The sequence below is a fragment of the Galleria mellonella genome, unplaced genomic scaffold (genome assembly GCF_026898425.1).
Source record: "Galleria mellonella isolate WM207_F2 unplaced genomic scaffold, CSIRO_AGI_GalMel_v1 utg213, whole genome shotgun sequence".
Lineage (NCBI taxonomy): Eukaryota > Metazoa > Arthropoda > Insecta > Lepidoptera > Pyralidae > Galleria > Galleria mellonella.
The window spans coordinates 2581165-2597010 of NW_026442039.1; the positions used below are offsets into that span (position 1 = coordinate 2581165).

At 30.9% G+C, this 15846-nt stretch overlaps 1 protein-coding gene across 6 annotated transcripts in view; it reads right to left on the reverse strand.

Annotated features, from left to right (window-relative positions):
- Positions 1 to 15846, reverse strand: part of LOC113511893 (dedicator of cytokinesis protein 3) — an 85849-nt gene that overhangs the window by 34959 nt on the left and 35044 nt on the right. For all 6 annotated transcript variants that reach the window (XR_008252804.1, XM_052894569.1, XM_052894570.1 and 3 more), the window contains exon 5: positions 3807 to 3921. Coding sequence is in view for 5 of the 6 variants with exons in the window: in XM_052894569.1 (XP_052750529.1) it covers positions 3807 to 3921 (115 nt within the window). In the remaining variant the exon portion in view is untranslated. The remainder of the gene's footprint in view (positions 1 to 3806; positions 3922 to 15846) is intronic.

Sequence of the window (15846 nt, forward strand, 5' to 3'; positions counted from 1 at the left end):
GTGAGGACATATAAGGCAACTATGTCATACGAGCCCGAGAGAAACTTGTCACGAAGTAAGGATACGAGATGTAATGTGCGCTCACTTTGTTCACTGTAGACAATTTTATGTAGTGACTACGATGTATTTTCATTATATAATAGAATGACGTTATACGGACTATGGGATCTGATTAAAAGTATCATATTTTATATGTCACAAAAATTAATTTGAATATGCAATATAAAAAATCACCTTAACGAAAATTGATTGTTTTTTAAAGACTTTCTTTATGATTTTTAAGGTGTATTTATTAATTTCAACATTTAAAAATATTACTAACAACAACCTTATTCAACCTATAAATTAGATTACAACCTATAATTTTATATAATTAAAGAATTAGCTAATTCTGCTTTGAGATTTAGATTTTAGATTTGAGATACTGATTAACACTAAAAATACAAACAAACTGAAAACTCCTGTTTTGAAAATGGCTAAAATTGTCAAAATGTTTTTTACAGACAAAAATGATATTTACAACTATCTAAATACATATATACATATGTTTTATTATGTACTTTAATTAAATGAAGATGATATTTGTAAAGTTGATTATAAAAACGTATTATGCTATGCTAACATGAACATATTTTATTTTTTTAATTAAATGAAAGAACAAGTTCCGTAACAAGTCAGACTTGCAGGTCAAGTCCACATAAGAAAAATGGCAAAGTATTATGCAATATTATATGAATATTAAATAAAAAAAACAGTACAGCATCAAATTGACTGAGCTATGATGGAAATTTTATATTTTTATAAGTATGTGGAAAACAATCAAACGAAACGATATATAACAAAATAGAGCTGAAAAGAAGGAATATGTGAGAATCATTAGCTACAAATGAAGCTATTAACAGATAATTAAAAAAAAAAAACTTACTTATAATAGCATAAACCCTTTTTGGCCTCTTTAGCAATTCTAAAGCGATATCAAAAGGCTCTAATATTTTTTTTTTGTGTATATTATTACGAGATATATTTGCCATTTCTGAACAAATTTTATTCAACTCTTTTTGTAACCGATATGAGTACCGAGTACGCCTACTCTAATAGGAGACAGGTGTGACAGATATATATGTAAGCAACTGATACTTCAAAAAGGCCTCTAATTAAAAAAAAAAAAAACTATTATTTTTCAATTCAGTAGAAGTCTTTCCGTTTTATTTATAAAAATTATCACTTCCTTCATAAGGCCTTTACAACTAGGAAATAAGGTTATTATAAAATTTATTTATTCATAAATGCACTGTAACTCTGCAATAACTATTCAATAGCGACGTCAGATATAGATGATCTATAAATCGATCGTAAAACTGTAATACAAAAAAGATAGATATAGATAGATAGATAGATACTCTTTGTTGTTTCCTCTAAAAGATTACAATATTAAACTTATTATAGATACAAACAATTACAAGAAATTATCGCCATGAGAAAATGATGGACAACCTTATCGCTAAAAGCAATCTCTTCCAGGCAACCTTTGGATGGAGAGAAGTAGTATAAACTGTTTGATCGAAGGCATAATGAAAATTGTGTCATTTTTAAATGCATATAGAGATGTTATCGATGCAATATAAATATATACCCCTACTCATTGTTATACATACAGCCTTGGCCAAAAGTAAAAATCCTTAGAAATTTCTTATCTATTGATCTGTACTGGGTCTGTTGTCACATAGAAAGCTTAAAATGAGCCAATCAAAACAACGCACCATGTCATAAAATTATAAACACAATAGAGGTGACCAATTTCCAGGTAAGTCGAATTTCAGGAAAATTTTTAGTTTATTTGTCGAGAGTTCTTCATTATAGTATAAAGAACTCTCGACAAATTATTGTAAATTGTTTGTTGTTTTACGTATAGCAGTTTATAAATAACTAGAAAAATGCCTAAGCGCCGTAAATTAAGTAACCAGGAACAATTAAAAATCAAGTTATTGTTTGAAAAAGATAAAATTAAAGTGAAATTGCTAAGATTATGAAATGTCCTTGTAGTACCGTAAGGTATACCTTAAATCGGTACAAGATGACCACAAGACACGAAAACTTAAAACCAAGTAGAAGGAAAAGAATTACATCTGAAAGTGAAAACAGACAGTTAATGCGAACTTCCTTGAAAAATTGTAAGAAAACATCTTCTGAATTGGCTGCTGAATTAAGCGAAACGCTGGAAAAAAAGATTTCTGCTAGAAGGAGTTGGATGAATCGAATTTTGAGGTATGTCATTTAAACGATTAAATATTAATTAACGTTCAAGATATATTGAAGTTAATGGTTCAATAACAGTCATATTTTCAAAAATCTTATTGTTTTATTAAATTACAGGTATTTGGTACTGCAGGTACCACCTACGAGAGACGCTGATTTGGCGAAGAATTCATACCGGAATATGTGATAGTGACTGTAAAACACGGCGGAAGCAGTGTTATGGTCTGGGACTGCATGTCTGCCTCAAACCGAATGGACTCAAAAAATATATCGATGCGCTGAAACACTCATTGGATATGATATTCGGTGATATGAACCTAGATGACGTCTGTTTCCAACAGGACAATGCCCTGTGCCGTGAGCCTAGAACCAGTATGAGTTGGTTTGAGAAAAATAGTATAGAGCTTCTAAGTTGGCCCTCTCAGTCGCTGAATTTTAACCCTATCCTAAAGACGTGTTCAATCAACATTCTATTTGCTTAATTTGGCTCATGTCCGTTAATATTTTGATGTTTTTTTATTAATATTTTTATTCAACTTAGAATGGCAAACAAGTTGACGGCCCACCTGATGTAAAGTGGTAACCATCACCTATAAACATGGGCATAACAGAGTAAACTGTTTCGTCCATGATACCCCCATGCGTTGCCATTCCTGGGGACTCAGGTGTTATTCCTCCGTACCTTGTAAATTCTGTAATATATATATATAGCAATTATTATATTTATTTTATTATTACATATTACAAAAATATAATAGATTTTTATTAAAATCACATATAATTTTTGATAGTGACTATGGTATGTAGAACTCAACAAGTTTACAACATAAAAACATAAATCTTTCAATAAACCTATTTTATTTATTGAGCATTTATGAATAACGTTTAATAGTGTTACTGGAAATTTTATCTAAACAGTTTAAACCTATAATACGATTTTTTTGAATAATACGGTTTATCTATAAAGGGAGCTGTCAACAGACAACAAAAAAAAAAAAGAGATACTGATAGTGAGTATTATGATCTTTATGGCCACCATGGCAAATTTAAACGATTTCTAAAGAGCCAAGAAAGTTCTTCAGTTCAATAGTTATTTTTTGTTTATATTGTTAATACTTTTTGCAATTGATAGAATTTACCGTGACGATGAAACCATAGGCCTCATACTATTTTTGTCACGATTAAAGTTTCTGCTTCACCAATTTGTCTATGTTAAATTAGTTTTTAAATAAATGTCCAGTCTCCAGAATTTATAAATCATTTATAAAGTGATAAATCAACAGAAGCATATAAAGACAGATTCGTTTACAATTTAGTTCTTTCTGTCTACCATGCAAGAAACATATCATGATTGATATTTTCATATTGTTACAGTATGAATCTATATGAGTAGGTACTTTTTAAATAAAAAAAATACCATTAGAAATTACACAGCGTGATCTAGTGCTGAAATGAGTAGTTTCTACTATGGGCATTAGACAACTGAAAGAAGTACTTAAATATTTTTTTCGTAAATACATAAATATTATAGATATAAATTAATTACTAACCGCTGCTGCTCTCTCAGCACTTTCTAAATGTACACTATATAGTTGAACGAGGCTCATTTCTTCAGGGTCCACTGCGGTGGCTCCCATTCGAGGGACCAACTCTAACCCTAGTTTCCTGTAACAAAAGAAAAATAGTTAAATAATAATTTATATATTTTATACTCACTGTTTTTTGTATTTTTTTTTTATACTATCATTAAATGGCAAACAAATTGGCGGTCCGTTTGATGAAAAGTGGTAAATATCACTGATAGCATATTTCACTAGAAGCTCGATTCAATTCTCGTAAATTAAAATAGATCATATATCATTAAAGTAGCCGTTTGATCCAAGTCTTACATAAAATATGTATTCACGTGCATATAGTTCTCATCAATTAACTAGTTAACGAAAAAAAAAACCAATTTCTTTCCCATATTTTTTTATGTTTTATTTTAATCTTCTTCTTCCTGCCTTTTTCCCATACCTATTTGGGGTTGGCGTAATATGTTTTTTACTTCCATTCGTACATAAAAATATTTTATAAAACCCTTGTAATAAGTACACATTATTTTTATAATTTTTTTATATAATATTTTTTTTATATTTATCGATAAGATTCCACGATATTTCGATAAGACAACTTTTTTTAATATCAGCACCATTCGAGTACGAGCCATTTACGAATGATTTCAACGGCTGAATACATACAATACCGTTATAAGAATTGGGTTACAGGACCGGTATTTTTTTATCACTTTTGAAATATATTCAGCCTAGATACAGAGAAAATAGTGGTAAAATGAGTGACCAGACTGTTCTATTTTCACAGGAAACAAAAAGACAAACAGTTATAAAAGTCGTCTATAAAATAAGCTTTTGCAGTTTTTATTTTATTTTAATGAGCATTATTGTAAATAGTCAATACCAATCCCACATCCAGGAAGCAGTTTACCCTTTATCCAGATAAAGGGCGTAGCTGCTTTATTTCTTTTATGTTGTTGAGAAATACATTGAAGTAAAGTATATTACCATCAATATTAATCAAAAGTTATAGATTTACGGCTAAGAATCATAATCAACCTGGACATAAAAAATACTGTGATGAAATCGTGTATCAAAAGTCAGTAAAGCATTCGAATTTTTTTTTTTTTTTTTGCTCTACTAAGAGTTATCGTAGCTAAATAAATATTTTTTTCAATTGATGTCTCCATATTTATCACTACATCATCAGAAATTATATAATGGAGTACGTACGAATATTAGCCCAACTTAAAAACTGTTAATTGTCACGGTATTATATGAACAAATTCTTTCTTTGTTTCACAAGTTTCCGACTAGGCAAGGTATATTTTATCAATGTGAATAATGAGAAATAATGTTTATTTTATAAAGTTGTGTAAACATAAAGTCAATTTAACATATTAAGGTAATAAGCAAATGGACAGGATGATAGTCTAGGTTTTCAGTGGATGTCTTAGCTAAGAAAGTTTTCCATGGGAATCTGTATAGCGTGAGCATTGCCGCGGGTAACGTCTAGTAGTTAACAGAATTACTAGACTAAAGTGGCAATGAATAGGTTGGCTACATTTGACACATAAGCAATTGCTTTTAGCAGTTAACTAAATTATACAAATGTGTTCAACAATGCTTGAGACCGTGTCCGGGCAAGTGGTTTACAATGGTCTGACGATGACTATGTTTGCAATAAAATAATAATATTTATTGATCTCAACTACACAAAAATAGAGAAATGTTTCAACTTCTCAGTTCTTAATAATTAAAAAAAAAAAAAACAAAAAATAGCGACTACATTTACGACTAAATTAATATGGGACCAACACGAAAATGAAGTTTTATCCTATCAACATATCAGCCTTTAACTGTCCACTGATCAACATAAGTCTCCCCCTTGGAGGGTTTTGCCAGTAGTTACCACGTTAGGCAGACGGATTGGTAACCGCAGTTAGACTTTTGAGATGTTTTAAAAGAGACGTTACTGTCCATCCCTCGCCCTCCCTTAGTCACATCTTACGACACCCAGAGGAAAAGAAGGGATGGCCTATTCGGGACCACATAGCGAGTGAAGCTTATTGATTGTAAATTGGCAATATTGGTTTTGAATTAACGAAATAATATCTCCTACTTTTTGAAGTTTCATAAAAATAAATAAGTAAAATGACCTATGCAGAGTTTTATGCAGTTATTCAAAGTCAATATAATAAATGCGAAAGTTAGTAACGATGGATAGATATTTGTTATTTTTTCACGCAAAAACTACTAAACAGATTTGAACGAAATTTGGTATACGAGTAGGTTATATCCTAACTTAGCTGATACCACGGGATACAGCTAGTATAACTATAATAGAATGCATCTTCCATGAAGGCGAGGTCATTTGGCAGTAAAGCAAAAATTTTATGCATACAAAATGAGTGTGCGTTATGGTAATTGCTAATAATTATAATACGCCTAGATAACAATTAGTGGAGATCACCTTATTAACTATCTTACTAAAGAACCGATTACTAAACTAATTAGTTTAGTAATAGGCTCCTTACCTTCTTTGAACTTACAGTACTTACACGGACAAAAAATATCCATGTGATGACTAATCTGATAAATATCCTAAGAAACCCGTGAACCAAAAAGATATTTTAGTGTCTTGTTAAGAAATTTTACAAAATCAATCGTCTCTTAAATAGGTTCATAACGGGAGAAGGGATTGTTAGTAATGGGGATTAGTAGCCTCATTGTTAGCAATAGAGTATATCAAGTCGACCTCCTCGTGGTTCTCCCTGGAAACCATCGTGATTGATTTATTGTTAGATTCGTCACGGTAGGCTAACTGACCTGCTTCATCCTCACCAATCATCCCTCACGGGTGACTCGCTAGTGTATACCGATAGCGCAGGCGGGGTTACCATTCCATTATCATACATTACAGGTAGATATGTAGTAATCAACTTACTAATCAGGTAATCTAAGTAGGTAAATATAATATATTTATAAACAAATCAAAATAATTATCGAGGAAGCCAGTGGTTAGTGCACATCCCAGAACCGCTATCACATTATAAAATACAAAAATACTCCACGCCGCATACCGGTAGAAATCAAACCAGTCAAAATCCTGTTTAAAGCATTAACCCAGCGTTAAAACCGCAAATCAAACAAGCTGCGCCTGCGCCGATGTCGAAGCGCGCTTAACATGCAAAGGCGTCAGTGGCATAATTCCTCGTAAAAAACTGTACCTAAAGAACAACGCTCGACTCGCGACTATTTTACGTGTGAATATTGTGAATCATATGAAAGTACCACCGAAGCCTTCGAGGAATTCCCGGCCGGAGCTATAGTCAGCGCTGTGATGCATTTTTAGTTTTTTCGTAATATAATATTACACAAATACTTAGTACAGTAAAATTGTGTTCAATTCAACCGTCATTCGTTTTTTTTATCGCACTTCATTTTGATTGTCATACTGTCTAGGTTTTTAATTCACAATTTATAAAAAAGCCATTTACAATTTTTATTTTCAGTAAACATTTATTGACCGTTATAAAAACAACTTACATCTTTATCCATCCCATATAATACGTGTATACCAAATTTTATAGTAAATGGTTAAGCCAGTGAGAGGTAACAAACAAAAAACTCACATTCAAATTTATAATGTTAGTAAGTAATGACCATCATGATCTATGTACCATCTGATTTCTTTCCATTTCTTATTTTTAAACAATACAAGTATTAAGTGTTGAAAGGAAATATTCTTCAAGTAATTATGTCAATAATAAAGACTTTACCAAATGCAGCTTGACAGTAATTACTTCTCAGAAACATTTACAATAGATATATAAGTGAAAATTAACACAAAAGAATAGTATCTTTCCTATGACCAGTATTCTTACACACTCCTTATTTGTAAAAGTATAACTCACACGCACACAAGTAGACCTCTCCACATAATAGCTCTAAAGGTATATTTCAATTAGGTTTTTAGATCTAAATATTTAGTCCATGCAAGTGAAACTAATTTTAAAATTATACCAATTACCTGTATTGAGATCTTCCTTTTTACAAACGTGGGGATAATTCAAATAGCACGACGAGCTTAAAAACATCACTATAAAAGATAGAAGAATTAAAAAAAGTGTTGTGTCATATCAAGATTAAGAGAGTTACCAAAAATAGTGGGAGTAGCAAGAGCACCATCAACCAGATCTCAATTAAATTAATGAATGAGATGTTCCTTCAAGTTATATTTTATTTCAATAAACTGCGACAAACAATGGTATTACATAGTTACTAGGTACCTCTATCAAAGTACTAACGTTAGTAACTATTAAGAATTTTATCGCCATTGTTGAGGTAGGTAATTTAATTATTTAAAATCAGTTGCTATGATCATACATCCATCCCTACAGTTACAGATCAATGTATTTGAAGTAACATAGACAACATGTCGAAACAATTATTAAATGTAAAACAAAGGAGGAAAATTTGCGAATATATTTAATACCATGTGTACTAAAGATGTAAAACTTGAAAGTCAAATATGCCAATATCAGGTCACACTGCGACCGCATACTCAGCTTTTAGTCATCTCACGTCGACATTCTCTACAGTAAGTTCATTTAAATATAAACTCTGTCTAGACAGAATATAGCTCAATTTCACTTATATCACATAGCTGCTATGTCTTCAGATTATAGAAAACTTGCATAATAGTAGTAATGGTTGCATTTTATGAGAAAACTTAATTTTATAAAATTTACATAGTACATACTAAGATTTCCAGTAATTTTTACATAACTTACAATGTGATTAATTTTAAGTATCTATGTCGAAATGATTTTTATTTTAAAAATGTATACGTTTTTGTATTTCATAAAGGTGCCAATACAAAACATCGCCTTTAGTCTTCTGAAATAGTAATTCATGCGATATCTCATGAGCGACGTAGTACATTTTGTGATGTCTATGTCTTTGTTAAATTCCACTAGACCATCTCAGCCAATCCTAGTTGTAATAAAAACATGAGTTAGAAATATAACTACTTAATAAAGACAGATTTTTTAGATTTTTAATATCAGAGTATTGAATAAACAAATCTATTAAACACATCAATTTTAGGATTAGAGTAGGGGTACAATTAAATTCATTTTTAACTAGCACAGAAATGTGATCCTTTGTAGTTCAAAACATTTCGCTCTTTCTTTCTCTCTCTCACTCACACATATACCCTGACAATATATGGTGACCACAATAGCTCAGTGCAATTGTCTAAATCTCTCTTGATTCGTGTGTCTTGACATTATTTCCATATTTTGTCAAGATATTAATAGTAGAAGCTAAGACGGCGCAGATTACCTGTCCAGATAACCTGTCGTTACATCTATATGAGGAGCTGCACGTATATAAACCATTCACAGTAATGGATGCCATTTAATAAAATGACAAACTGTGAAATCCATGTAACCACATAAACAGGAAAAAAAGAAAATGACTAAAGTTCAACGAATTCATTTTCCAAAGAGTGACCACAATTGTCACGTAATTATGTCAATTTTAAATATTTGAAATAAAATGGAGCTGTTTTTTTTTTCTATTCAAAAATAAATATGTTTATCACGTTATATTTCACTCTTTCTAAATTATGAATTTATTAGACAAGGAATGAATGAGACTAGAAAATTATGTATCGGTTATAATTTTTATTATCCAAACCAAAAGAAGATAAAAGTAAATATGCGGTCATTTCATCAGTGCCCTTAAAAGATATACTTCTAGTTTGAAGCATTTAAAAATTATGGTTTTAGTGGGATTATTAGGGGAAAGGTACGAAAACATATCGCAATTATTAGCATTAATAATTTTTTATTTCTTATTTAAGAAGAGCTGCGCTCTTGCCACACATTACTTTTTTCAGCGATTCTCTTCACCTCTTGATACGACACGACACCAACTTTTTTCTTGATCTGCCTGATGTAATTATGTCTTGGTCTCCCCCTACCCCTCCTTTCTTCTAACTTACCTTCTACATATTATAATGTCCATAAGTTTGTCGTATCTGGAAATTGAACCGACACAAAGATTTCGATGTTGACCGATTTAAATCTTTGAGGTCTTTTACAATTTTTTATTTACAAGTCCGAATAGTATTATAGATCATTATAAGCTACTCTCATGACCAAAATTACCATGTAAAAACTAACTGTAGTTTAATGTAATTTACTCTTATGGCACATTAGAGTCGGTGCTATTAAACTATTAAAGATAACTATATGTATCGAATTATAAGCAAAATAAGTGACCGATGTGCGAGTACGAGTTCGTTTGGTGTGCAACAGAAAGGTCACCAAACCAGTTATCCGAGCGACACAGGCTAGCTGACGTCTGGCGGTGCTCATAACACGTTGCCACCCAATGGTCATCGGTCTCTTAATTTTGTAATAATGTAGGTGGACGTAGCAATTTTTAAATTAGTCTTTTGTCCTCATTCTCGATGAGTAATGAAGTTAATAAAAATTAAATGCGAACAGAGTTAATTATTTTTTAAATATCAAAATGAAATAATTACCGGCCTGTTCTATTGGTGCCTACACACTGACGGGTAAGGACCAGTAAGGAATCATAGGTAAGGATGAAGCCAGATTTGTTGACTTATCGTGTCAAGTTCGACAACAATCATGTCTATAGGCGACGGTTACCACTTTCCATCAGGTGGGCCGTCAGCTAAGTTGCATCAATAAAATTCACTACAACGATTTTCAGGGTGGAGTGCTCGAAAGTCGACTTGACTGAACATATTACTAACAATGGAGCAGCTCAACCCCATTGTTAACAATACTGTTCATTGGTCCTTCCTCAATACTGTTTGTGGGTAAGGGCAGAACTTGAGAATGGTTGAACCGATTTTTTAAATATTTTCAGATAATAAATAAATCTGAGTTTTAGATAAGAAAAAATTGGAATTTTGACAGAAAGTGTCGAATTATTACTTGAAAAACTAAATTTTTAGAGAAGAAAATTGCACTAGATATTAGATTAACATAAAATAATATATACCATTTTACATACATACACTTTCTAAGTGTATTAAAATTTAATAAATAAATAAAGATAATTTTGATTAAAGTACAAAAAAGACCCGAGACTAGGATTGCGCCTCGTATGTACTTATACTATTTAGCAGTAGTAGTCTTGAAAAAAAAATAACTTTTATCCATTGGGTCAAATTATGTTCTTAGAAAGATAAAGTCCTTACCTTCATATTAAAGTCTCGTAAAAAACAACGAACTGACACATCTACGACGGTCGTTGGTCATGATCCACCTGCTCAGACCGGGTGGGACCAAGGCCACTTTACAGGATAGTATTTAAAATCCTACTAATAAGGTCAGATAAAATAATCAAGCAAGGGTATGATTAAATTTAAATATTCATAGTCGTTGAATACTGATGACAATTAATTGCACATAGTCGCCAAATAATCACAGCAGTACTTATCAATAAATGGCTAAGTCCCTTGGAATTGATGTGACTGAAGGTTGAGACGAGCAACAGGAATATATCGATTGCAAACAAATTATCAAAACAATTTTGAATTGGCGAACATATCGCGTAACATAAGTACAGACAAATTAAAACCCTTAAAAAAATATTTTATTTTTTAATTGGACATTATTGTTTTTAGTCACACTTAGTATTTATAATTAAATTCTAAGTGTGACCGGCATAGTACGAACATTATGCTGGATTCAGTTAACAATTGAGGCAAATAAGGAAACGACAGTTTCTAAATTGGCTTAACTTTGGTTGCATCGGAATTTACTCACTAAAATTAAAACGATAGCTTCAATCGTCACTAAAATAAAGTAAAACCAACACGACATTACATTGACTACTTTAAAATTTGCGAAAAACTGTTTAAAATTGGTGATATAATCGTGTAACATAATAGCAAAATAATTATCCAATTGTGAACCTTTTCTTTTGAAAATCTATATAAGTACTCCTTATAAATAAAAACCAAAACATACTACAAATTTATTTTAGCTATTAAACCGTTTTGCCATTTTTTTTATTTGGGAATGTAGCATAAAAGAAAGAGACAAAATAGTCCCATAGCTAAAATAGGTTTATGATAGGTTCTACTTTTTCATGAATAAAAAGCGTCAATGTACATACAAAAACATTTCTAAATTTTGTTCAAAATACATAAATAATGCATATTGAAAGGATCGTCCAAACAAAACAAATACGATTAGGTTGGATCCACGACGACAGCCGAACTGGAAAATCCAGTTTTGCAAAAACTTTTGGGGTATAAAACTTTAGTCTACACGCTATATCTAAAGGCATTTTGCAATCACACGAATTTTATGCGAGGACTAATATATTATCCTTGGTCGCCTTTTACTGGTTAAACCAGTTAATGTATTAAATATAATCAGATAGCCTAGTCAAATACATTATGATTATTGTTTATTTGTTGAATCTTCAAGAAGAATGACATAATTATACAAACATACAAAAAATTAGTGTGGAACCAACACAAGTAAACGCCATCGATTACAAATATTTGATTGAGAACGTTCTTTTTTAAGTCACTTAATTGGAAAAATATTTTTATTATGCAAGTATAATATATACGTCAATCCTAACTTAATGTACTGGAATGACACGCACGTGCACTTACAAATAGCACGTACACTTATTTATGCAAACGTATGCCAAATATTAGCTCAGTCTGATATCTACCAACAAGTTCTTCAAAATAGAATTTCAAATTTTCAATTTGCAAAGTAAATAGAAGTTTGAAAACAAAATCAAATACAAGCGCAATTCACTATGTTGATTGGAAGAATCTCCATCTAGGCCGCCTTAGACTTTTAAAAATACCACGTTTTGGTCATGCGATGTGATAATAATTCTATATTTTGTATATGCTGGTCGTTGGAAAGCAAATTACTTGTGAAAGACTGGTTGTTTATATGGAATGCAAAGTTTTTAAGGAAAAAAAACTAAAATTAGAATTTAGAACAGACCTGAATAATTGGCCTGATTTATCATTTTTTCCGAATTAGAGAAAGAATTGTCTCATCTGATCTTTAAAGTCGGTTGCATTAGCTCACAAGCAGATTTGCTATTGAATAGAAATAATTCATGTTCTGCCCCGACATAGTACATTGATAACATGTATTAAATTCTAATCATCTATCTTCCATATATGCAAAGAAATTCTAAAATTATGCAGACAAGTGTATTCTGTGTTGAAATATTTGTAGTGCAGATAAAGGACAAGGTAAACAAGTTGCGTGTATTATAAACAGAACAATAGGTCTACACATAACCGTATTAACAAGAAAATCAAGTAGATACAGGCATAATTACACTTAAATTGAGTAGTTAATTTAACTACGTTAATTACTACAGATACTTAAGTACTTCAAAAAAAAAATTAATCATTGTTATTTAGGATCACCACATGCTTGTTTGTCGCTCTTTCACATAAGAAAAAAAAAACTACATCTGAATTTATCCCATTTGTCTCTAAATTAAATTTTGGGTGGTAGTGGTGATAATTTATAGAAAGTCTGCATGAATGAGATCTATCTTCACGCCAGGACCTTTACGGGATGGAAAAGGAAAAATTTTGAATCTGGATTATAATTTTCCTTTATGCTTATACTTTAATACTCACTATGCCTGTAACTCCAAATTAGGGTATTTCTTCATCCCTAAGACTACAAAGAACACGTAAAATTTCAAAACCTGTTGAATTATTAAAGCACTAAGAGATAACAAAGATAGTAAAATGACCCTTATTCATAACAGTATCACACCTCTAATTGAACTCTTTAGTCTCTTTCTTTTACAAAAAATTTCCAATTAGAAAGAAAGTGACAAAACAGTGTAATAGTTAAAATAAGTTTGCAGAATGTTTCAGTTTTTATGGAGGGTTTAGTAAATCACAAACGTAAAATTCCGTCGTTTTAAACTTTAAACGCCATTGTCATTTTAACTGTGGCGTCGTAGGACCGAAAAGGCCAGCAGCAAATTGCAAAAAAATCTTGTTTATTTCATCATTCTATTCATATGTGACAAGTAGGTAGTGATACCATAGTTTTTTTTTTTGAGAAGGCATCAAATATTATATAATACATATTATTAATAAAACAACAAAAATGTTTATTTGTTATATATTAGCGACTTAATTATCGTGACATTAATTTGGTATAAGGTTACTTTTTATCTCGATTAATTATATCCGTATAATTTTTGTAATATTACCTACTATAACTAGGGTAATAAATCTATAATTATATTTGAAATATTTGAAATATTATCCAAATATTAACGACAAACGTGAATCATCATACCTATAATAACTACATCAATCTATAATGACACTAGGAGACCACCGTAATTTCCCCTGCGCAGAACATGTTATCAATGTTCCCGTGGGAATTATCATAAACATATTCTAATATTCCTTAATAGTCAACTTTCTATTTTTAAAAGATTTTTTAAAGCTAGTTCCAAACATTATCTCTATATGCAAACATATTATAGTCTATCAATGAACCAAATTTTATTGAAATCTATTGAACCATTTAAGTTTGATTGAGAAACAAACGTCCAAAATAGTGACTTTAAATAAATAATAATAATAATAAAGATTTACTGCACATAAAAATATACAGTCATGAGCTTACAGAAATTTCAAAGTGAATTATATGTCTATAAAATGGAGCATTATGCCCAGCATATTAGTGTCTAAACTAGGCCTAGCCTGTATCTTAGACACTAATGCCTTCTATTAGATACATATTTTCGTGCAGTTTCGATATATTAAAATAGTACAAATATAAATGAAATAATATAAATGCATAAGTAGCATATAGATACACGTTATCGATGGCTGTATCATTGCGAAGGTATGCGGACTCTTGTACCTGTTGAGATTGGAAACACTAAAAAAAAGATGCAATGGACTAAACATTCTTTCGCACGCACATACCTGCTGCCATCTCTCCTAAAGTATTCTAGCTTTTAGTATTCTCGTAAGTACCTATTTTTGTCTGCGACTTTGTTTCGTTTGGGGAATGCCAATATTTGTAAATATATGTTATTTATATGTATAGAAATACAGATAACAGTACTTAAAGAGTATGAATTCTGTACGTACCTAATCACTATAATACTTACGTTGTAATTGTAAACTACTATTCATTTGGCCATTCATTTCATTTTTTGTATGGTTAAATAAATGTTTAGTAATACTTTTACGAGTACAATAAACCCATTTTTGTTTTGGGCAGGTAGAGACAACAGACAGGATTTGGCGTCATAAACTCCCTAGTACCATTTATTCCAAGGACTTCGTCAATTTTATTTCTCAACGGATTTTATTTCATTTTGTTGAATTTAACTTTCATATAAAATATCTCTAAATCGATCACCGATCAACAAGTGTGCCCTAAACCGACCTGCACAGTTACTTCTCCCCTATAGATTCAATTTAATCAATTAATAGCGAAATAATAATATATTTCTGTTAAAAAAAATATACTCGTAACATCCGTTTTAAGAGACTAAAAGAGGAAGAGGTTTGCAATTAGACTGATTTTTTTGTAGTTATGTTTCTCGACAACATCGCACATAATGGACCGATTTTGATTTTTTTTTTTTTTTTTGTAATTAATTGCATAATTATTCCAGTGTTAGCCTAGTATTACCTTTGTGAGGTTCAAAACTGTCATTTTTATTTGCGATACAAAAATTTGCCCGTTGCAAAGCAATATTTACTCGTAACACACGCGATTCTACTTTTATTTCTGTGTATAAAGTGTAATATGAATTCTGTTCTAAATTCGCATATTTTCAAAGTAATGCGTCTACGAAACATCTTGTCGTTTAATTGTATATGTTTTTATAATCAAAATTACTTTTTAGCGGAGCAAAATGTATTCGATACTAATACCACAGTGTTAATATAGTGTCTATCCTAAAACAGGATACATTTCATCATCCTTCCATTTATACAATAAAA